We start from the raw sequence: 25,356 nt of genomic DNA on the forward strand, positions 1-25,356 counted from the left end.
AATAAACATGGTTGACCATGGTTGATTTCCATATTGATACAATCCTTGTCACAATGCAATGTTGGACCATGGTTTACCATCATTGAATTTCATATTGAGACAATCTTTGTGATAATGCGACATTGCACCATGGTTGATTTCCATATTGTGACAATCTTTGTCACAATGCAACATTCAACCATGGTTCACCATGGTTGGCTATGACTGAACATGGTTGACCATGATTAACATTATAAACCTAAGGGATTGATATTATGAACCCAAGGGAATAATAAACCCAAGTGATTAATACTAAAATCCCAAGGGAATAATAAACCCAAAGGATTAATACTAAAACCCCGAAGGATTATGAACCCAAGGGATTAAAAATCCAAGGTGTTATTAACCCAAGGGAATAATATTAAACCAGAGGGACTAATATTATAAACCCAAGGTATATAAACCCTAAAATAAATATTATAAACACTAAAATAAACATGGTTGACCTTCATTGATTTTCATTTTGAGACAATCCTTATCACAATGTGATGTTGGACCATGGTTGATTTTCATATCGAGACAATCTTTGTCACAATGCAATGTTGGACCATGGTTGATCATGGTTTATTTTCATATCAAGACAGTCTTTATCACAAAGTGACGCTTGGCCATGGTTGACCATGATTGTCCATGATTTTTATATGGAGACATTTTTTGTCACAATGCGAGATTCGACCATGGTTGACCATGGTTGGCTATGGTTGACCATGGTTGGCTACGGTTGACTTTGGTTAACCATGGTTGATATTATAAACCCAAGATAATAATAAACATAAGGGATTGATATTATGAACCCAAGGGAGTAATACTAAAATCCCAAAGGATTATGAACCCAAGGAGACAATATTAAAGCCAAGGGACTAATATTATAAACCTAAGGTATATAAACCCTAAGATAAATATTAAAAATACTAAAATAAACATGGTTGATTTTCATGGTGAGACAATCCTTGTCACAATGCAACATTCAATCATGGTTGACCATGGTTGGCTATGATTGACAATGTTTGAGCATGATTAATATTATAAACCTAAGGGAATAATAAACCCAAGGGATTGGTATTATAAACCCAAAGGAATAATAAACCTAAGGGATTAATACTAAACCCCAAGGGAATAATATTAAACCCAAGGGACTAATATTATAAACCCAAGATATATAAACCCTAAGATAAATATTAAAAATACTAAAATAAACATGGTTGACCATGGTTTATTTTCATATTTAGACAATCCTTGTCACAATGTGATGTAGGACCATGGTTGACCATGGTTGAACATGGTTGATTATGGTTCACCATTGTTGAATAATATTAAACCCTAGGAATATGAACCCTTAGATCAATAAACACAAGGGATTCATATTAGAAACCCAAGGGGATGATAAACCTAAGGGATAAAAATTATAAATCCTAATATAACTATTATAAACCAAAAAATAAACATGGATGACCATGGTTGACCATGATTGATTTCCATATTGAGACAATCCTTGTCACAATCCAATGTTAGACCATGGTTTACCATCATTGAATTTCATATCGAGACAATATTTTTCAGAACGCGACGTTGGACCATGGTTGACCATGGTTTATTTCCATATTGAGACAATCTTTTTCACAATGCGACATACAACGATGGTTGAACATGATTGCCTATGATTGACCATGATTGACCGTGATTAATATTATAAACCCAAAGGAATAATGAACCTAAGGGATTGACATTATAAACCAAAGGGAATAACAAACCCAAGGGATTAATACTAAAACCCCAAGGGTTTATGAACCTAAAGGGTTTATGAACCCAAAGGAATAACATTAAACCCAAGGTATATAAACCTTAAGATAAATATTATAAACACTAAAATAAACATGGTTGATTTTAATATTGAGACAATCCTTGTCACAATGTGATCTTGGACCATGGTTGACCATGAGTGATTTACATATCGAGACAATATTTTCTACAATGCGACGTCGGACCATGGTTGACCATAGGTTATTTGAATATTGAGACAATATTTGTCACAATGCGACATTCGACAATGGTTGACCATGATTGACCATGGTTTCCTACGATCGATTTCCATATTGAGACATTCTTTGTCACAATGTGACATTCAACCATGTTTGACCATGGTTGGCTATGATTGAAAATGGTTGACCATGATTAATATTATAAACCTAAGGGAATAATAAACCCAAGGGATTGGTATTATAAACCAAAAGGAATAATAAACCTAAGGGATTAATACTAAAATCCCAAGGGAATAATATTAAACCTGAGGGAGTTGATTTCCTTATTGAGACATTCTTTGTCACAATGCGACATTCAACCATGGTTGACCATGGTTGGCTATGATTGAAAATGGTTGACCATGATTAATATTATAAACCTAAGGGAATAATAAACCCAAGGGATTGGTATTATAAACCAAAAGGAATAATAAACTTAAGGGAATAATACTAAAACCCCAAGGGAATAATATTAAACCCAAGGGGCTAATATTATAAACCCAAGGTATATAAACCCTAAGATAAATATTATAAACACTAAAATAAGCATGGTTGACCATGGTTGATTTTCATATTTAAACAATCCTTATCACAATGCGATGTTGGACGATGGTTGACCATGGTTGATTTTCATATCGAGATAGTTTGTCACAATGCGACGTTGGTACATGGTTGACCATGGTTGATTTTGTATTGAGACAATCTTTATCACAATGCGACGTTCGACCATGGTTGACCACGATTGCCCATGGTCGACCATGTTTGATTCTATCAAACATGGTTGACCATGATCAACCCTCGCTAACCATGGTTGTCCATGATTGTCCATGATTTTTATATGGACATAAATTTTGTCACAATGCGACATTCAACCATGATTGATATTATAAACCGAAGGGATTGATATTATGAACTGAAGGGAAAAATAAACCCAAGGGATTAATACTAAAAACCCAAGGGATTATGAACCGAAAGGAATAATATGAAACCAAAGGGACTAATATTATAACCCCAAGGTATATAAACCCTAAGGTAAATATTATAAACACTAAAATTAACATGGTTTATTTTCATCATCATACAACCCTTGTCATAATGCAACATTTGACGATGGTTGAGCATGATTGATATTATAAACCTAAGGAGCCCACGGGGCTTTGGATTGACGGTGAATGGGTGCACTGTTAAGGCACTCCTTGTGATAGGTCATTGGTTCAAATCCCTCGTGGGTTCTTACCTACCAAAAAAAAGATATTATAAACTTAAGGGAATAATAAACCCAAGAGATTGATATTATAAACCTAAAAGAATAATAAACCCAAGGGATTAATACTAAAACCCTAAGTGATTATGAACCTAAGGGAATAATATTATAAACCCAATGTATGTAAACCCTAAGACAAATATTAAAAACACTAAAATAAATATGGTCGACCACGGTTGATTTTCATATTGAGACAATCCTTGTCACAATGCAATGTTGGACAATGGTTTACCATTATTCAACATAATTGATTATGGTTGACCATTGTTGAATAATATTAAAACCTAGCAATATGAACCCTAAGATCAATAAACCAAGGGATTCATATTATAAACCCAAGGGATAAAAGTTATAAACCCAAGGTATATAAACCCTAACATAAATATTATAAACCCTAAAATAAACCTGAGGGATTATAAATATTATAATCCCAACAGATTAATAAACCCAAGGGATTAATATTATAAACCTTTGGGATTAATAAACACAAGGGATTAATATTACAAACCCTACAATGAAATTTTTATTTTCAATTACCATTGAAACCAATATGTCCATGGAAAAATTTGAAACAATTCATGGACATATTTGAAATGGTTGTTGTTGCCACCTAACATGTCACATAGAAGCTCTACCATTCATTTTAGAAACAGAAAACTCAGACTATTCATTTCCAAACCCTCAACCATGGTTGACGATAGTCGACCATGCTAACTTAAGTCAACTATAGTTGACAATGGTTGACCATGGTGACCATAGTTAACTATGCTCAATCGTAGGTGACTATGATTAACTATGCTCAAGTTAACCATAGCCAATCATGATAATGATACTTGATCATGCTTGATCGTGGTTAGATTATGCTTGACCTTGACTATAGTGGAATACGTTATATATATATATATATATATATATATATATAGAGTATGGTATTAATAAATTAATGTTTTAGTTAATATAGTAATCTATTAATTAATATTTTTATTAAATTAAAATATTATATATAATATTTTTTTAATAATTAATAATGATATTAAAATTATTATTAATACGTTTTTAATATTATTTTTAATAATAATCATGTTATTTTGTTAATAATAATGTGTTATTAATAACATTAATTACTACTGATATCATTATTTTATCAAATGCTATTTTTATTATTTAAATATTAATAACCTTAATATTGCTAGTAATATCCCTAAAATCTAATATAATAAATGAATTTTTATATATAGTAATATTTAATTAACATATTTAATTGCCAATGGAGCTAATTACAGATTGGAAGTAATGGCGATAACTTATTACTATTACCATAAATACATACAATTAAAGAAATAGAGCTAGAGACAAACAAAAAATTTGTAATCACGGGAATTGAGAAGACTAATACAGTTTACACGACCGATATAGGTTGAGAGACACAGATTTTGTCAACTTGGATACAATAGCTATGGTGGTCCTGCTATTGAGATTCATCGTGGGAATAATTGGGCAAGATCACCTTCGACTTGGAGGGGAGACACCAAAATAAAATGAACCATCCTGTAAATGGAAACCTTGCCGTGACCGTAGTAAGTGGAGTGTCCCCACACCATTCAAATTTGACCTCATGAAACAGAAATAACATTATTTAGTTTATTAACTCATAAAACACCATGAAAAATTAGGGTTTTGGTTAAATCTACCTCTCCATTTTCTCTGAGAAAAAAAAATATTCGTTAATAAGAAATCCTCACCTATTCTTTAATATAAAATCCTCACCATTTATTTAATTAAAACCCCTTAATCTTAACCATTAAGCCTAAAAAATATTTAAATACATTTAGGAAACCCACATTCTTATTCCATAAAAATATGTATTAAAAGCTGATTACTTCGAGTAATGTTGAATATTTACTTTGATCACGATGTTTTTCTTTGGGAAAAATAATCATTTATTCTGGAAAGCAGGGTAGAAGGGATTTTCTACCTTCGGTTTCACTTGATTTAAATTTGAATCCCAATTTTCTCCATAAAAGGAGTATTGTTAATTAATAAACACAAAGAAATGGGTTATATTTGTCTATGTTGAAAAATTTGTTAAAGAGGTCACATGCATGGATTGTGATGAGACACCCCTTAGTACTACGATTTCACAAAATAGACCACACTCAGAATATGCATGATTCTTACATCTTCCCAATATGCGGTTCACGGATTTTAGCATGTTTTTCTAAGTGTTTCCCCTTCTAATCAAATCATATTGTAGCTTGTTAAAATACTTCCTTGCTATCTTAGGGCATGTTTGCTTCACTTGATACATTGATTGAAACAAATATTAACGAATTCTAAAAAACTCTGGAGAGAATGTTGTTATCCTGATGTATTAATCAAAACTTATTAATTATATTTCAAGACTTGCATCAAAATGTACCTTTCAACCTATTTTTTCTTACAAGTTTTCCTACCTTATTGAGTGCCATTAATTTTGGATTTGTTTTACTTTTCCAATAGATAGAATTTGCAATCTGAACTGAAAGTTGTTATGATATTTTTTTTTCATATTTTGACTAATAAATACATTTCATAATGTATTTCATTGGTAATTTTTAATTTTTAGAAGTTTGTTAAATAATTACATCGTAAAAGGTAGTTATAACAACAACTTTTGAAATTAATCATTTGTTCTCAGACAATTAGGGCAAAATCTGAGACGTAGGTTTTTTCACCTACTGTCTCGATCTGGAAGAACACATGCCCAATAACCATGCGATCAATGCACTCAATCTAGTAGCAAAAGTGTAGGGCAGTTTTATATTTTCGCTGAGATCTAATATTTTGAGTTTCGCTGATATATTTTTATAATCACCCAAATTATTATAATCACTCAATTAACAAATTAATTGTTACCAAAATAAATGAATGAGTTGGGTTACCGCAGGAAAAATTAAACATTGTGATTATTGTTATTAGCATTCTTTAAATGTTAACCTCGACATTCAGCTTTTGTGGAAATCCAACCATTCATAAATCTAAATTGCATTGCCTGGACATTGCACAATTTATAAATCTCTATTTCCTTAAGGAGCTAGATTTACATTTTTTTTTATGATAGCTATCTGCTCATCGGTAATTTGTTAGGGTTCCAGTGGATGCGCATTTCCGTGATTTCTTTGGAATCCAGTGTTTGCATTTTTTTCGCTCATTGCATTTCACATTAATCAATGATTTGTCTAGATTGATAGAATGCTTAAAAACCCATCACAATTATTGCTCTATTAATTTACAGGAAATTTTCACATCATAAATATTTTACCATATATATATATATATCGTGAATAAAAAATCATTGACACAAAAAAGCAATGAAATTCCGGGCGTAGTTTATGTGAATGATCCGCATCAAAACTGAGCACAGAACCCTAATTTATAATCATGCACATCCGAACTTAAAGTTGAAGGAGATACAGAATAATTATTATACATTTAAAAAAATGTATCGTATCCAATGATTATACAATAAAGAATGCCCAAGAAAACCTTAGTGTGTTTCCTCGCAAAGGAAGACCATTTTACCTCCCGTGACTTGAGCTGTGCCATAACGTCATTCCTTAGCGTGTTTCCTCGCAAAGGAAGACCATTTTACCTTCAGTGACTTCAGTTGTGCCATAGCGTAGAGCAAAGATATCCACTAAACCCTATAAAATCACATCCACATGCACTTTCAATAATTAAAATGAAAAATAATAGTCAAATATGTCAGTTCAAGGTCATTTCGAATCGAACGATAATGCTTTAAAATTTTGAAAAACTTTAACAAATCTCAGATGAATTGCCGCACAATTGAACGGGATCTTGAGAATTTTTAATGAAAAGTTCCCCATCCTTCAGCGAAGCTCCTTAAATGTCGAGAATGCCATAAAGCCGTATGAGAAAGGATTATTAACCATATAAGTCAATGCAGACAGAGAAAGAAACCACAAAATAACACAAAGACAGAATTTGATAGCTTCCAATAAGTTCCCTTAAAAGTGCAATAATAAACATAAACCCTTCACATGTGTCAATTTTTTCGACGGTTAATCATACAGTTTTTTGTGCTAATACACGGGTAATATCTTTAAATCAATGGAAAATACTCTGAACGACTAGCCGTTTCAAGGAAGTAGGCGTGTTTCCTGCACTTTTCCGTTTATCATTCACTACATTTAATATCCAGCTCCGCATACGTTTGAAAAAGGAATGCACATGGACGAATGCACTTAATGGAGTGAATATTACACTTGGCAAATCGTTGAATGTGAATCGTTATAATAAAGTTTCAATGCATAAATTTTTAATCATGTTTTGTAAAAAAATAATTACGTTGTAAGGCGTTTCCTCTAAAATGAACTCCCCAAACTGTTGTGGTGTCATTACGCCGTAAGGCGTTTCTCTCTGAAATGAACTCCCCAAACTGCTGTGGTGTCAAAATATGTGCCGTTCGATTTTGTTGTTAGACAATTGGGTAATCATTAGCCGTTGATTTGAATTGAGCAATGCCAGGCACAACGGTTGTTCGTTTGTTGGATCCTGCAATAACTGTCAACTATCTTCCATATGAACCGTCAACCGTCTTAACATCCAGATGTGACGTATCAAATTACCAATTTCTTGATTGTAGTGGTAGGGATTACCAAACAATTCATCGGGTATTCTACTTCTTCATTTAGGTTGTTAGATGATGGGGTCGCTTCCATTAAGTCCTCAATGAATCAACGTTGTTTCCATTATCAGGCTGATGAATCAGCTCGGTGGTTGATCGTTTCATGGTTGAGGGATCATTTCTCCACGCCGCGCCACGCTACTTTGAGAAAGGTAATATTAGTTTTTACCATGAAATGCCATTGAAATAACATTGATTTCCCTTCCCAAGATATTTAGCATTTTTGGTGACACAATTTGAGTAGGTCAGATTTTATGGCCTAGGTATGAGCAATGGAGCAGCCAAGTAGCTTCACTAATTTTGTGTGATGTTGGAGCAGTGGAGCAACGAGGTAGCTTTATCGGCTCTGCTTTAGATTTGCACAGTGGAGCAACCACGTTACGATCCGATGACAACAACCAAATGGTTTTAGTGGTGTTATCGGTATGTTTTTGTGCCATTATTCAATCTTGTTTCAAACTTTTTATTTATATGTTTATGATATGTTTTGCATTTTGTAACCAGGTTTTCGATAGATTCTATGTCCATCAGGGCGTTAAAGAACATTGAAGAATCTGCGTATATCCCATGCCTGAGTACTCGACCCAGGAGGATCCACTTCAACGTTTGGAATGGGGACAAATTAAAGTGGTCACCTAAGGAGGAAGGGTTAAAATAGATTGGCGCAAGACTTCGTTTGTGGCCTCTTACCAATCTGTGAATGCATGCAGGGATATGGAGATCCCTCTGTTCAAAATCTTAACAATGCCACTGCCAATAATAACAACAATGCTAATTTTGATTTTAATTCATTGCATATTTTGCATGAAATGGCCATTCGATTTTGTTGTTAGACGATTGGGTAATCATTAGCCGTTGATTTGAATTGAGCAATGCCAGGCGCGACAGTTGTTACTCGGTCGTTGGATCCTGCAATAACTGTCAACTATCTTCCATACGAACCATCAACAAGGTAATATTAGTTTTTACCATGAAATGCCATTGAAATAACATTTATTTCCCTTCCCAGGATATTTAGCATTTTTGGTAACACAATTTGAGTAGGTCAGCGAAGTAGCTTCATTAATTTTGCGTGATGTTGGAGCAGTGGAGCAACGAGGCAGCTTTACTGGCTCTGCTCTAGATTTGAGCAGTGGAGCAACCACGTTACGATCCGATGACAACAACCGAATGGTTTTAGTGGTGTTATTAGTATGTTTTTGTGCCATTATTCAATCTTGTTTCAAACTTTTTATTTATATGTTTATGATATGTTTTGCATTTTGTAACCAAGTTTTCGATAGATTCTATGTCCATTAGGGTGTTAGAGAAAATTGAAGAATCTGCGTATATCCCATGCCTGAGTACTCGACCCAGGAGGATCCACTTCAGCGTTTGGAATGGGGACAAATTAAAGTGGTCACCTAAGGAGGAAGGGTTAAAATAGACCTAAGGAGGAAGGGTTAAAATAGATTGGCGCAAGACTTCGTTTGTGGCCTCTTACCAATCCGTGAATGCATGCAGGGATATGGAGATCCCTCCATTCAAAATCTTAACAATGCCACTGCCAATAATAACAACAATGCTAATTTTGATTTTAATTCATTGCATATTTTGCATGAAATGGCGAAGGATAGTCAGTGGTGCAACGTTGATTTTGGTGGCAAGAAATGTGATGGCCCAGCCCTCCAACGATGCGTAGTGTTGTTTCAACCGTGTGTAAGTTAATGCGAACGTAGTTGGTAACCGTGCTAGGTTTGTTGTTGGGAAAAGTATCCAATACGAAATGACCCTATCCCACTCTAAGGGTGATAGTACCTCAGCAACAATCGAAGCAAAGCTATCTAAGATTTCTTCTTTATGAAAGTAAATAAGGGGAGAAAGAGATCCACTAACCGATGTCTTCCGCTAATGGTTGATCCAATCTTCTCTCCTTGCTGCTTGCTCCCAGCTCCTTGCTCTTTCACTGGCCCAGCTACACCAAGATCCTGCAAAATGACAAGAGAGGGAAACTACAAGAAGCATACATTCATAATTGATTCAAGGATTAGAATAAATCAAATACACAAGCATAACAATACATCATTGAGATACATGCATATAGAAGAACCTCAAATGCTTTATTAATGGAAGAAGTAAAGTTCAGGAAGTGATACAACCATAAGAGGCCCAATCCAGCATCACCTCCCAGCAGAAAGAAATATCCTCTTCACCTCCTTCAAAGAAAATCACCCAATAGTTCTAAACTCAAACCAACAGCACTTCCTTACATTCACAAGATTCCAGCCTCCATAGACCTCATGAGAGAGCTCTATATATAGGAGTTTTGGAGAAAGGATGAGTCAGCTTGTAGCTGGCATGAAGCTGACTAGTGTCCTCTCCCACTTTAGTTATTCTTTAGTTCTTGAGTCCACTTGGAGGTTCTTGCTTCCACTTGGAGATCTAGACCCTCTTACTCATCACCAGTCGAATTCCCTGATCCAAGTGTCATTTTGGAAGCTTCCTGGGCATTGACACCTTGAAGAATGACTGTGCCACTTGTCCCAACTCGCCCAGCGCAGGTAGCCTTCTTTGCAGTTGACATTCAGCGCAGGTAGACAGTGGAGCTCTTGAAATTCAGCGCAGATGCTCAGTGGAGCAGTTGACATGATCCAGAATTAGCTTGTTTCTGAGTGTTTTCAGGTGGAGAACTGATATTTAGTGCTGTGGTTTGCTGACCTTGTTCCTCTAGGGGTAGGAACAACATGTTTAGGGACTTTGGATCCCTTAGATTATTGACATTTCATGCTTCATGCTGTAAGGCACAAAAATGTCTATAACAGTTGCCCCCTAAAGTATGATGTCGTTTATCGGGTGAAATGCTTTATCAGGAGGATCCGAAGTTCATTCAATCGCTGAGAGGTGACCTGTAATAAAATACAATACAATACATTATTTTTCATTCTGCTTTCATGATCTAGCCGAGGCAGGCATTCCCATGCTCAGCTTTATAAATTCATTTTGGTACATATAACAGACGATCGTCTGATGGTAGACTGATAATTCTCTGCTGAAATTATCATCCTTTGAGTAGGATGATCATCTGCTGTAATAATGTACATATCAAATGTCTTTATCTCCTGAATATATATCGCAGCCCGGATGGATGAAACTAGATCCGGGGTCTTCAAACTCGTTCGATCTTTACTCTAAGTACAAGTCGATCCATGTGAGAATTGCGCTGAAGTCGAACATGGAAAGACATCGCTTCATTACCGGTCAATAATGTAAACCGTTAACAAGCGCGAGAGGAATCACCGATAATGATAATGACCCTCAAGGTACTGCAGTACAATTCACGTGGTGTGAATAAAGGACTTGGCGTCGAACACCACGCAAAATCTTCTGGTCGAAGGTCATTGATGTATACCTGTCGCCGGAAGTGAGAAACTTGCCATTGAGGCATGCAAGCTTCAAGTACTGAGGGGGGTGTTCCTAGATCTACTTCTTGGATAATGAGCTGAAGTCGACAAGAAGCGATCCGTCAAAGGAGGGCCTTAATGAATCCCACATCAGTGACACGGAATGGAGCTAATGATTTTAGTGGAGGTGAAAACAATCTGTGAAATATGATTCAGGGTGGCGATCATGGGTGGATGAAGGATAATGTATGGCAGTGGATGGGACACGGTTAACTCTTTCTGAACAACATCTCTTGAACATATAACGACACTGATGCGATGGATCGGTAGCATTACCCCAAATGTGGATGGTTTGGCGAAGACCATGGTGATGAGACCGGTGAATGAAACAACCCAACCCGATGTGATACGGAGGAAAAGTGTCATGTTCAAGAGCGACTTGCTACCATTAAAGCTTTGAGGTTCTCCCAATTTTTCCCCAGTCATTTCTGACCAGTACCTCTTTATTTTTGTCAAGCTTGAGGAGGATAACATATGCTTGTTCTATAACCTGCCCTTCGGGCAAGCCCATCGCTATGTTTTAACGAGCCTAGCGATAGGGAAACTCGTTCTCGTCTAAAGACAAGTTTGTCGCTATTTAATCATTTTAACGAGTCTAACGACAAGGAAAACTCGGTCCTTTTCATTTTTAGAGAGTCTGAAAAGGTACAGAAAGTTAACTCCAAAAATTCCTTTTTCGTCATCTAATCCCTTAAGTCCGAAAAAGTATAAAACAATACAAAAGGGATGAGTTTTCGATAACTTTAACGAGCCAAATAAAACAAGCGCTCAACCTTTTTGTGCAATAATCCCTCAGGTCCAAAAAGATTAAAATCTAAAGGAGGGATAGCTCTTCCGGTCCTTTTAACGAGCTGGAAGGCCAAAACTCGGCAAACTTTTCATATTTTACGAGTCAGATGAAAAGAGCTCAAAGAAGACTCGTCTTTTGAGGAACGAGTGATAAACAAGGGTAGCAGCAGATTCCAGGTACAGGTTGGAATTTTCCAATCACGGCAGTGTCACAAGGATGGCTAGGTGAAATCACTCTTCGCAGCTGTTCCTCAAAACTGGGTAAACAATCATATGGAGGTGAACGATTGGCCAAATGGAATGGAGGTGGCAGGTGCAAACACGACCAAGGCTTTTTATGGCTAATAAATTTACGATCACAGTGGTTATTTACTGGGGTATGTTCATTTTTTAATGAGCTTGAATGCTCAATCTTATGTTTATTTTTTAACGAGCATGAACTATGTGCTAAAACTGCTCGGATCTCGCTTTTCTATTTTTTAACGAGCATAAATTCCGCGGTAAAACTGCTCGATATACCAGTCATAAGATAAGAATGTCTCCTGTGAGATAGCTATTTTTTATGGAGCTTTATCCCACGAAGCTATGCTCCTTCTCATCCTTTCTTTATGCAAGTTCGGAAACGGCTAATCCTACGAGTTTAAAGGGTTAGACCTACAGGTTTAAAGGGAGGACCTAAAAATTTAAAAAAATAAATAGTCGTCCCTTGCTTGCACTCCAAAAGGTTTGCATGCCCCCAGGTATAAAGTAAAATTTCAAGGCTGCCCCTACTTATCCGTCAAAACATTTGTTTTAAAGGGTGAGGCTTGCCTCTTTCTGGTTACCCAAAGATTGTTTTTTTAACACCATCAAACGAAAACATCTCCTCGGCACCGTCTACTGAAGTAGACAATGGTGAATGACCTTTGTCAAACAAGTAACCTTAACAAAAGAATCCTATTCTAGAACAACCCCTCTTCCATCCACGGACGGGGTACGGACTAGTCATATTCTTTCGCGGAAATTCTGCCTTATACCCAAGGTTTCCTCTGCCCGAAGCAGACCAGGATGCATGCCCCTTGGGTTCGAGTCCCATCTTTCTGAATCACTCGCACTCATCGGGAAGGAGGACTGGGGGTGGAGACATTTCTTGAGTGAATAGACCATTGAGGGTTGGTATGTGACTATTTGCGATGCGTGATCCCGGAAATGAAAGGTGGTCTACGAGCTTGACCATTCTTCCTTCGTGTGGAAAACACATTACTCTAAAGAGTGAGGAGACTATTGCTCCCATGCAATATATATAGTCTCGTCCAAGGAGTAGGTTATAATCCAAGGGTCCTTGAACGACCATCACGTTCATTTGAACGGTCTTCCCTTTCAATGTAACAGGCACATTGGGGAGGATCCCTAATGGTCGACTGGTTCCTTTATCAAAACCCGAGAGATTTCTTATCTCAGGAAAAAGCTCCGGGGAACCCAGTGCTTTCCAAGCAATAGAGGAAAGGATACTCACAGATGCCCCTTCATCAATGATAGTTCCAGCCATTACCATTCTATAAATTTGGACTATGATTCTGAATGGTACACTGGCTGGCAACCGGGGTCTGCCTAGTTGGTTCCAATCAAAGGACACAACCAGGTTGCTTGGCGGTGGGACCGAATACACGGCCGGATATGACCCTGACGATGTTCCTTCCTGCGATAAAGGAATGGGCGCATTGCCCTGATGCTCATCAGAGTCGGTGTTGATGAAAAGAATCTGGATGGTGTCATCCTTATTCTCTTCAGTGAGGGTGTCATTTGAAGATGAATCTTCAGTGACGGTGTCATTTGAGGATGAAACCTCTGAAGGAAGAACCGGGTCAACTGCCGTTTCGACCTTTGGACTTTCGTCAGGTCTGGATTCAATAGGTTCATCCTCAATGACTGACGCTTCAGCTGACCACTTGAGCGGGCCAGCTGTATTTTCAACCAACGAAGGACTTGGCACGAGTTTTTTGTATCCAAGAGGAAGTCTCAACGGTGAAACCGGGCGATCTTCCAAAACTCTCTTCGCTTCGTCTAAGAAGGGACAACGGTGGATGGCGTGATCGCCTTCACACAGTCTGCAGGGGAATCTTGCTCCCCCTCTTTGTCTTGAACCTTCACTTTCGCTGGTTGACGGTAAGCATTCAACATGGCTATCAGAGGTTGATGCTCCCGAACTGTGCAAACGAGGAGACCAGTCCCTTAGTATCCGGGGAATACAGGGACAATCTCTATGGAAGTGGTCTCCTCTACATATGACACATGGCGATTTAGGCCCGGCCTGTGCTGTGTTTGGATTTTTGTCAGATGTCTTTTGCTTGCCCCCAGTCGCCTTAGGCTCCTTCTTCTTCTTCTCTTTCTTCTTCTTCTCCTTTTTCTCCATGGGAGCTTGGATTTTGCCGGCTCTACCTTGCGAAGATGAAGGATTGGAGGAAGAGTTATAGGAAGTAGAAGGCTGGTGGGCAGCTCTAGACTGATCTAACTGTTGACTCGACTGTTCAGGAACCATGGTGTTCTGAACTACATTGGTTGAGAATAGCCAAATAGGCAGGCCAATTGTCAGTCCTGGAAGCGACAATGTGGCCATGTGGGGCGCACCAACTTCTCCCCAAGAGGAGAAAGGACTAGGATTTCCATCATGTGGAATTCCTTGGTTGGGGCGTTCCATGTTCTCAACCTACAGATCAACGCAGGAATAGGAGGTGATTATGTTCCGTTTAAAATAAATTTTATAACGACGCTTTAGACACAACTTGCTTTTTCACTTTTTAAGAGTCGAGAAAAAGCTAAAGATGACTCTAGTCTCCTTCGATGTTTTAACGAGCCCGAAGTGACAAATGCTCGGATGGACTTTTTCAGTTATAGAGTTTGAAAAAGGCCAAAAGAAACTACTCTGGAGTTCTAGGCAGAGGGTGTGCCAAACTTTTCGCAAAACCACAGAATACGTTTTACGGTACGAGTGGTCGATCTTCGTGAATGCTGTGTTCACTGCATTGCGATCAGTAGGGCGGCCGACACAGATTCCTATGGATAAAGGCTTTGTTCCTATAGGGGTCTCCCAATATATACGCGACGGTACGTGGGAGCACAAGTCCGTATTGATACTTATCGCTTCACCGTGGAGGAATCACCCAACCACTCAACGCTAAGATATCACGTTTAACGACGTCGGAACACGTCTCTAGCTTAGACCTCTATGTGTTTGCGTTATGTTTCAATGCGTTGTTAGGTAAATTCAATTTATTTTAAGGTTGATCTTGTTTAGCAGTTTGCCTTTATGGATCACCACGAGATGTATAGTAACACTCCTAAATGCAGTCTAAGATGATAAGCAAGCTTTTCAATCTTTCAACTTTGAAAATCTTAACTACTGAGGGAAAAGAAAGACATCATATTTTCACACAGATCATAGAGCACACACTAATGCACTTTTCCCTAAATCAACATGCAAACTGTCAAAATGCACATGCACAATGCAGGCATTTCTTTTCTCTTTCTTAATGTTGGTGCAATACAAAAAGAAAGCTGTTGTATAACTTTGAATTCAATTTCAAGTGAAAGCAAACAAGCTTGTCCAAAATCAAAAGACACCTTAAGATTTACTTGTTTCGACACTAGAAATACATAAATTCAAACCATATGACGAAAGCAAAAGCTCAATCAGCTATGAACAGCAAACAAACTAACTCTTAAGATCAAAACGACACTTATCACAGGTCTAGACCTAAGAGGCCACAGCAAGACTAGTTCACTTTTGTTATGGGAAACTGCAAATGATATAAGAAATACACAAAGAACAAATACAGTTTCTTTATACAACCGAGGCGGAATAGTGGCAAGGAAAGTTGGTTTCAGATAGGTACATTGACAGACAACAGGCTGCAAAAACAAGGGTGAAAACAGGGCAATAAACAGGAGGGAACCCCAGTAGCACTAGGCAAAACTGGTTCAGCGCAGGTAGTACACTGGCAGTTTGACCTTCAGCGTAGGTATCCCCTTCGGGAAATGCGCTGAAATGCAGACTGCCTTCACAGTGCCTGCACTGAAGAGATAAACTTTCGTTTTTCTCAGTTTCCGGGTCACAGATTGCTCAAAAATTCACAGTTTTTGGCCAAATCAGAAGCTATCAGTCAAGTACACACTAAGGGATGAAAAGGAGGATGAAAAGCTATCACTAAGAGCTATTTAGAGTCCTTGTGGATCAGCTCTTCAAATCATAAACTTGCCCAGAATGAGCTACAGTAGCTGCCCTCTACTTTGAATTTGAAAGAATCCAAATGCAGTTCGATTCGGTACTCCCTGTGTTTATGAAATGAATAGCAAAAACACAAACAACCATCAAGATACGATCCCCAGCGGAGTCGCCAATTTGTTGTTGGGAAAAGTATCCAATACGGAATGACCCTATCCCACTCTAAGGGTGATAGTACCTCAGCAACAATCGAAGCAAAGCTATCTAAGATTTCTTCTTTATGAAAGTAAATAAGGGGAGAAAGAGATCCACTAATCGATGTCTTCCGCTAATGGTTGATCCAATCTTCTCTCCTTGCTGCTTGCTCCCAGCTCCTTGCTCTTTCACTGGCCCAGCTACACCAAGATCCTGCAAAATGACAAGAGAGGGAAACTACAAGAAGCATACATTCATAATTGATTCAAGGATTAGAATAAATCAAATACACAAGCATAACAATACATCATTGAGATACATGCATATAGAAGAACCTCAAATGCTTTATTAATGGAAGAAGTAAAGTTCAGGAAGTGATACAACCATAAGAGGCCCAATCCAGCATCACCTCCCAGCAGAAAGAAATCTCCTCTTCACCTCCTTCAAAGCAAATCACCCAATAGTTCTAAACTCAAACCAACAGCACTTCCTTACATTCACAAGATTCCAGCCTCCATAGACCTCATGAGAGAGCTCTATATATAGAAGTTTTGGAGAAAGGATGAGTCAGCTTGTAGCTGGCATGAAGCTGACTAGTGTCCTCTCCCACTTTAGTTATTCTTTAGTTCTTGAGTCCACTTGGAGGTTCTTGCTTCCACTTGGAGATCTAGACCCTCTTACTCATCACCAGTCGAATTCCCTGATCTAAGTGTCATTTTGGAAGCTTCCTGGGCATTGACACCTTGAAGAATGACTGTGCCACTTGTCCCAACTCGCCCAGCGCAGGTAGCCTTCTTTGCAGTTGTCATTCAGCGTAGGTAGACAGTGGAGCTCTTGACATTCAGCGCAGATTCTCAGTGGAGAAATTGACATGATCCAGAATTAGCTTGTTTCTGAGTGTTTTCAGGTGGAGAACTGATATTTAGTGCTGTGGTTTGCTGACCTTGTTCCTCTAGGGGTAGGAACAACATGTTTAGGGACTTTGGATCCCTTAGATTATTGACATTTCATGCTTCATGTTGTAAGGCACAAAAATTTCTATAACAAGGTTACAGGTCCCTCTTGTCCCTTCGTTATTTAAACTGTGGTTATATTACATGTCATGTTGTGGTGCGGCGATATTAAACACTCCTCAGGGATCCGTGGATTTGGATCCACTTGCAATCTTCATGTATTTATTACTGTCCCTTCCCACCGGTCATGGGACGCCACCTGTCGGTCTCCTCGGTCTGGTCGCTCCCGCCTTTTGACAAACCCTACCCTCGTTTGGCTATCATTCTCATTTGTTCATTGTGCTTTGGCTCTTCGCTCTGCTTTGCCGAGGTATGTTGGTGCCTCCGGGTTTCTTTTGTTCTGTGCGTTGAGCTTTTATGAGGGCGACAACACCGTCAGTTCCCTGCTCTGTGCTATGGTATGGTTGCTGTTACTCTGGACTGTTTCTGTCGTATGGGTTCGTTTCTCTGCTTTGGTAACTTGTTGGTTTTTAATTGTGACAGGGTAACCTTCAGTTCCACGCTTCCGGCTTGATTCGTTCGACCTTGCCTCCGAGGTATGCACTTGTTCTATGCCATACTCTGCTTCGCACCTTTTTCAGTTTCTTACGGACTCGTTCCTTGTCATCAGGCTCTGGTTGTCGGTTTCGGCTTTGCAATGCCGCCTTATCAACCACAGGTAAACGCCAATGTACTTGTGGCTTTGTTTTGTTTGTTGTGTTAGCTCGTTCTCTCCTTCCGGTTCTGCACTTCCAACAACTAACCCTCGTCCTCCTCTGTTTGCAGGTTATTTAAGGTGGCTGGTTGCCGAGGGCTTGCTCTCTCTGCAATCTCCGGGGAGCAGGACAAAGCCGGCTAGACTCACACAATGGGTAGGGTCATTCTGACCACGATTCGATTGTTAGCTTTGTGATGGGTTTCGATACTCTTGGTTCTCGTTCCTTTGTAGTTACAGTCACCTGAGTTGTAGTTGGGTCCGTGTTCCACTCTGTCACTTTATGGCTCGAATAGCCCCTGCTATGTTGTATTTAGCTTAAAAGGTTTCTTTTAAAATCAATTTGTTTTTGTTGAGCGCTGTCTGGCTCAGAAATCTTTCTGTGCGCTCTTGCTTGTAATGGACGGTGGTTAAATAGGTTAATCGAATTAAATTGTTTCACATTTGCTTTCAGTACTTGTATTATTTTTGTAAATGGGTTGAAGGCATCGTATGCGTTACGTGGTCGTTCGTCGGTGACTGTTGCTTATGCTGAATGGTTCTCCCTCTTCCGCTGAAAATGGTTCCCTGTGTGCAATGCTTTTCCCTTTTCGACTTGTATAGACCTTGTTAGAGTAAATACAGCTTGTTGTTCTATTGATTCAGATGCATTTTATTCACAGTAGAAGGAATAATGAAATGAACATAGAACTCAGTGTATGGAATAATTGGCAATGGATTTTTAGTTGGCAAAGAAAATGATTTTATTTCTTTATTACAGAAGACTGTCTTCCTATCTGTTTCTTCTCACTGGAGATTCTACCTTTTTTTCCAACTATTTTTCTTTGTTTTAATACTTGTAAGGTGTAACTGCTTCTTACTTTCGGTTGAACTTTTCAACCAGAATTTGTCCAACTGTTAGCCAGTTCTTTTTCTTTTTGTTTTAAAAAAAAAAAATAATAATAACCAACTGCTAATTATTTCCTAAACTAAAACAGTTCATAATTGTAATCCTGCTGTCGTTAACAGACTTCTGGAAAAATGAAACGAATAACAAAAGGAACCAAAAATGACAAGTTTAATAACCTGTCTAGCAATACATGTAGTCTTCGGCTTGTTTTTTTCCTTTTTCGAGACAGTTAACCACCTTCTGTCTCCTCGGAGCTGGATGCTCTTGCATCAGGCTCCCGGGGTGGCAAAACGTCATGGCTCTGTTCCATTAGGTCGTCGACAGAATAGTCTGCTTTCTGTATCTGTGTTGTGTCGAGCCACGAACTGTCCTCTATCGGACGGTCCTTCCACTTGACCAAGTACCGCAGATATTCCTTCCTGCGTGTGCGCCTCGCTACCTGTGTGTCAAGGATCCTCTCGATCTCAAGGGGTTGTGCCATTGGCATCTGTCTCATCCATGAACTTTCCTCACAACTGGTGTTCCGCGGTGGCTTTGCTGCTGCACTGTCTTCCGGATCAGCGACATAGGGGAACAGATCTGCCACGTTAAAGATGGGAGAAATACCGATCCCTGGTGGCAACTGTAGCTCATAGGCATTTGCAGAAAACTTGCGAATGATTTTGCAAGGACCGATCTTTTTATACTTCAACTTGTTGTATTCCCGTTTTGGAAACTGTTCCTTACGTAAATACGCAAGGACTTCATCTCCAACGTTGAACTGAACTTCCCGACGCTTTGAATCAGCTCGCTGCTTATACTTTTGACTACTGTCCTGCAATTTCAGCTTTACCTGCTCATGTAAGTTGCTCATTGCTTGGGCGAAATCTTCCCCATCAACACTTCGTTTTTCGAGCTTTCCCAAATCTCGTAATTCATGCACTCCGCGTGGATGCATGCCGTATAAGATCTGGAAGGGACTATAACCGGTGCTGCGATTAGGTGAATCGTTATATGCGAATTCCGCCTGAGCAAGTACATGGTCCCACATCCGTGAATTTTCGCCTATCAAGCTCCGTAGCAAATTCCCCAGACTCCTGTTTACCACTTCAGTTTGTCCATCGGTCTGCGGGTGGTAAGCGGAGCTGAACTGTAACTGGGTGTCCAACTTTTTCCACAGGGTTCGCCAAAAATGTCCGGTGAACTTTACGTCCCTGTCGGAGATGATGGACCTTGGGAGACCATGCAGTCTAACGTTCTCGGTAAAAAACAAATGTGCTACATAAGTAGCATCACTAGTTTTCTTGCAAGGTATAAAGTGCGCCATCTTTGAAAATCGATCTACCACTACCATTACTGAATCGAAACCCCGCTGTGTCTTAGGCAAGCCCAGAACAAAATCCAAGCTGACGGAGTCCCAGGGTCTGCTCGGAATGGGTAATGGTAAATAAAGACCTGTATTCTCACTGTGACCTTTTGCTAGTTGACAAATCTTGCACCTACTTACGTACCTCTGTACATCCCGTTGCAACTTTGGCCAAAAATAGAAATGTCTTGTCTATACCAAAATGTCCAGCCAGACCCCCACTGTGTTTTTCCTGAATAATGTTCTCTCGTATAGAACAGTTGGGAATACATAATTGTCCTCCTTTAAATAATAATCCTTCCTGTAAATTGTAGTCCAACCATGGGCTACTATTTCTCAACAGAGGGTTTTGGCAGGCCTCATAGGCCTCCTTAAAATCTGCATCTATTTGATACAGTTCCCTCAGGTGCTCAAAGCCTAAAACTTGCATTGTACTTTCCTGTAAGAGTAGGGTCCTCCTACTCAACGCATTTGCCACCTTGTTCGCTTGCCCACTAATATGTTTCAATACGAACGTGAAATTCTGAAGATACTCAACCCATGCTGCATGCTTATGGTTCAATTTATGTTGCTGCATGATGTACTGTAATGCAGAATTATCCGTAAATAAAACAAACTCATTACCCAACAGGTAATGTCTCCAATGCTTTAACGCTTGTATAATTGCGTAGAACTCCTTGTCATAGGTTGAGTACTTCTGTCTACTCTCGTTTAGCTTTTCACTGAAATACGCGACTGGTCTATCCTCCTGACTAAGCACTGCCCCAATGGCTGTACCACTGGCATCACAAAGAACTTGAAAAAGTTTGTTGAAGTCAGGCAGCTTCAATATCGGCCTTTCGGTAATCTTCCTTTTCAAAATCTGAAAATTATTTTCCGCTGCTTCGGTCCAGTGAAAAGGCTGATTTTCCTTCTTGATTGTATCCAGCATGGGTGCGCAGATCTCACTGAAATTCCTGATGAATTTCCTGTAAAAACTTGCTAGTCCGTGAAAACTTCGGACTTCAAATAAACTTCTTGGAGAAGGCCAGCTAACTATGGCTGCCACCTTTTCTGGGTCCATCTTCAGTTCATTCTCCGCAATTACAAAACCTAGGTACACTAACTCCCATTGAAAAAAAGTACACTTTTTCAGATTGATCAGCAACTTGTTTTGCTGCAGCTTCCTCAACACACTTCGAACATGCCTGAAATGTTCTTCCTTAGTTTTACTAAAAATCAGAATGTCATCCAAGTAAACTATTACGAACTTCCCAATGAATTCCTTCAGCACCTCATTCATCAGGCGCATGAAAGTACTGGGAGCGTTGCTCAACCCAAATGGCATCACGAGCCACTCATACAGCCCTTCATTTGTCTTGAAAGCTGTCTTCCACTCATCTCCTTCCCGGATTCGGATCTGGTGATATCCACTCTTCAAATCAATCTTCGAGAAATAAGCCGCCCCACTCAAACAGTCCATCATATCGTCCATTCTCGGCAATGGAAATCTGTACCTAACAGTAATTTTGTTAATGGCTCTAGAATCCGTGCACATTCGCCACTCTCCTCCTTTCTTTGGAGCCAAAACGGTCGGTACTGCACAGGGGCTCATGCTTTCTCTAATCAATCCCTTATCCAACAACTCCTGGACCTGCTTCCTAATTTCTTCGTGGTCCTTAGGGCTCATACGATAGGCTGCTTTATTTGGCAGACTAGCCCCTGGTATAAAGTCAATATAGTGACTAATACCTCTCCTGGGGGGTAGTTCATCCGGAAGATCATCCACCACGATGTCTCCAAATTCCTGCAACATATTTTGAATTCCCTCGGGCAAGTCTGAAATCTGTGTATGCAGTATCACTGCCTTTGGCCTTCTTATGACAGCAAAATTTACATCACTGTCTTCAATCTGTTTTATAAATTCTTTTCCGCCCATCAATAATGCTTTTACCCCACTGGTCTCAGCTGCACTCTCCTCTTTAATGGGTACAAGCGTGTGCTTGACCCCATCTTTGACAAACTTATAACAGTTAGTTTTCCCGTCATGAACTGCGCTTCTGTCAAACTGCTAGGGTCATCCTAGCAGTATATGACAGACATCCATTGGCATAACATCGCAGATAATTTTATCCTTATACCTGCCTATCTGAAACTCCACCTCACACTGTTCATCAACTAACAGTTGATGTCCTTTCTGCAGCCATGACACTTTGTAGGGAGTGGGGTGCTTCAGCTTTTTCAATCCCAGTTTCTCCACCATCTCTACAGCCACTAAATTGTCGGTACTTCCACTGTCGATGATCAGCTTGCAGCACTTACCCTGTGACTTGCAAACTATTCGGAACAAAGCCTTTCGCTGGTCAGGTTCTGCAATTTCTTTTGCTGGTTTCAACAACACCTTATTCAACACCAAAGCTTCACCCGTCTCTGGTGCGTTCTCCACTTCCTGAGGTAATGCCTCAGCATCCTCTGGCTGGGCAACATAAGCTCCTCTCCCACCTACTGGTTCACCTTCAGGACAGTCATATGAATTGTGTCCCCACTTGTGGCAACGATAGCACTGGACAGTGCCCCTGCCCCGACCATTTCCTCGCCCTCGCTGGGCCGGTCGTCCTCCTCTAGTGCTATTGTCCTTCTCTGCTGTTATTGTAGACTTAGAACTGCTACCTTCTTCACTTGAACCTACACCTCTGCCTCTGCCAAAAACCTTTCCATTTCCCCTGCCAGTTCCGCCTCCTCTCCTGGCATTCTGTTTCCTGTTGATTTTCTCCTCCGCCTTTAGTGCAAACTGGTATGCTTCATCCAAATTTCTGGGTGAGAGGATACCGATTTCATCCAGTATTTCTTCCCTCAACCCATTCACGAATCTGGCTGTCTTTTCTGGGGTATCTTCCATATACCCTGCCCGCAGATTCAGCTTATAGAACTCTTTTGTATATTCCTTAACAGTCATCCCTCTTTGCTTCAAATTTTGTACCTGCCTATACAACATGATCTGATAGTCTTTCGGCAGAAACTTCTCCTTTAGTTTTGCTTCCATCCTGGTCCACTTCTTTATAGGCTGTTTGTGTAGCCTTTTCCTTTCCACCTGAACGCTATCCCACCACAAGGACGCATGTCCTTTCAATTTCGTGGTGGTGAACTTCACCTGCTTGTCCTCACTGGTTTCCTCAAACTCAAAATATTTGTTTACTTCACTCAACCAATCCAGTAACACATCTGCAGACAAACTTCCGTCATAAGTGGGAAGCTCGTGCTTTGGCTTATGACTGGACAACAAAACTGACTTTAATAACCGGAGTTCAGGTGTCACCCCTTCAAACTCGTCTTCTAGTTCTGCCACATCTTCATCACTATCATCTGCTGGGTCCCTCCTTCCCCCAGCTTCTACTACTGCCAATCTTTCACGCAAAACGCGAATCTCCTCACGTAGTCCCTCTTATGCTATTCTCCGGACTACTCTTCCTCTTCCTCTTCTGCCAACCTCCATTTTTTTCTATTCAGCAAACCTGCTCTGATACCACTTTTGATGGCCCAGCCCTCCAACGATGCGTAGTGTTGTTTCAACCGTGTGTAAGTTAATGCGAACGTAGTTGGTAACCGTGCTAGGTTACAGGTCCCTCTTGTCCCTTCGTTATTTAAACTGTGGTTATATTACATGTCATGTTGTGGTGCGGCGATATTAAACACTCCTCAGGGATCCGTGGATTTGGATCCACTTGCAATCTTCATGTATTTATTACTGTCCCTTCCCACCGGTCATGGGACGCCACCTGTCGGTCTCCTCGGTCTGGCCGCTCCCGCCTTTTGACAAACCCTACCCTTGTTTGGCTGTCATTCTCATTTGTTCATTGTGCTTTGGCTCTTCGCTCTGCTCTGCCGAGGTATGTTGGTGCCTCCGGGTTTCTTCTGTTCTGTGCGTTGAGCTTTTATGAGGGCGACAACACCGTCAGTTCCCTGCTCTGTGCTATGGTATGGTTGCTGTTACTCTGGACTGTTTCTGTCGTATGGGTTCGTTTCTCTGCTTTGGTAACTTGTTGCTTTTAATTGTGACAGGGTAACCTTCAGTTCCACGCTTCCGGCTTGATTCGTTTGACCTTGCCTCCGAGGTATGCACTTGTTCTATGCCATACTCTACTTCGCACCTTTTTCAGTTTCTTACGGACTCGTTCCTTGTCATCAGGCTCTGGTTGTCGGTTTCGGCTTTGCAATGCCGCCTTATCAACCACAGGTAAACGCCAATGTACTTGTGGCTTTGTTTTGTTTGCTGTGTTAGCTCGTTCTCTCCTTCCGGTTCTGCACTTCCAACAACTAACCCTTGTCCTCCTCTGTTTGCAGGTTATTTAAGGTGGCTGGTCGCCGAGGGCTTGCTCTCTCTGCAATCTCCGGGGAGCAGGACAAAGCCGGCCAGACTCACACAACGGGTAGGGTCATTCCGACCACGATTCGATTGTTAGCTTTGTGATGGGTTTCGATACTCTTGGTTCTCGTTCCTTTGTAGTTACAGTCACCTGAGTTGTAGTTGGGTCCGTGTTCCACTCTGTCACTTTATGGCTCGAATAGCCCCTGCTATGTTGTATTTAGCTTAAAAGGTTTCTTTTAAAATCAATTTGTTTTTGTTGAGCGCTGTCTGGCTCAGAAATCTTTCTGTGCGCTCTTGCTTGTAATGGATGATGGTTAAACAGGTTAATCGAATTAAACTGTTTCACATTTGCTTTCAGTACTTGTATTATTTTTGTAAATGGGTTGAAGGCATCGTATGCATTACCTGGTCGTTCGTCGGTGACTGTTGTTTAT

The 25,356-nt window shown here is 39.9% G+C and overlaps 1 protein-coding gene across 1 annotated transcript in view; it reads right to left on the minus strand.

Annotated features, from left to right (window-relative positions):
• Nucleotides 1-24,322, minus strand: part of LOC149146469 (uncharacterized) — a 64,419-nt gene extending 40,097 nt beyond the window's left edge. Inside the window, exons 1-4 of the mRNA XM_089452774.1 lie at nt 24,303-24,322; nt 22,769-23,960; nt 22,211-22,468; nt 19,637-20,742 (exon numbers count right to left, since the gene is read on the minus strand). Coding sequence (XP_089308900.1) covers nt 19,637-20,742; nt 22,211-22,468; nt 22,769-23,960; nt 24,303-24,322 — 2,576 coding nt within the window. The remainder of the gene's footprint in view (nt 1-19,636; nt 20,743-22,210; nt 22,469-22,768; nt 23,961-24,302) is intronic.
• Nucleotides 24,323-25,356: the final 1,034 nt, after the last annotated feature.

This window comes from Pinus tabuliformis, chromosome X, assembly GCF_031772625.1.
Source record: "Pinus tabuliformis cultivar Carrire ecotype Pingquan chromosome X, CPIR1, whole genome shotgun sequence".
NCBI lineage: Eukaryota > Viridiplantae > Streptophyta > Pinopsida > Pinales > Pinaceae > Pinus > Pinus tabuliformis.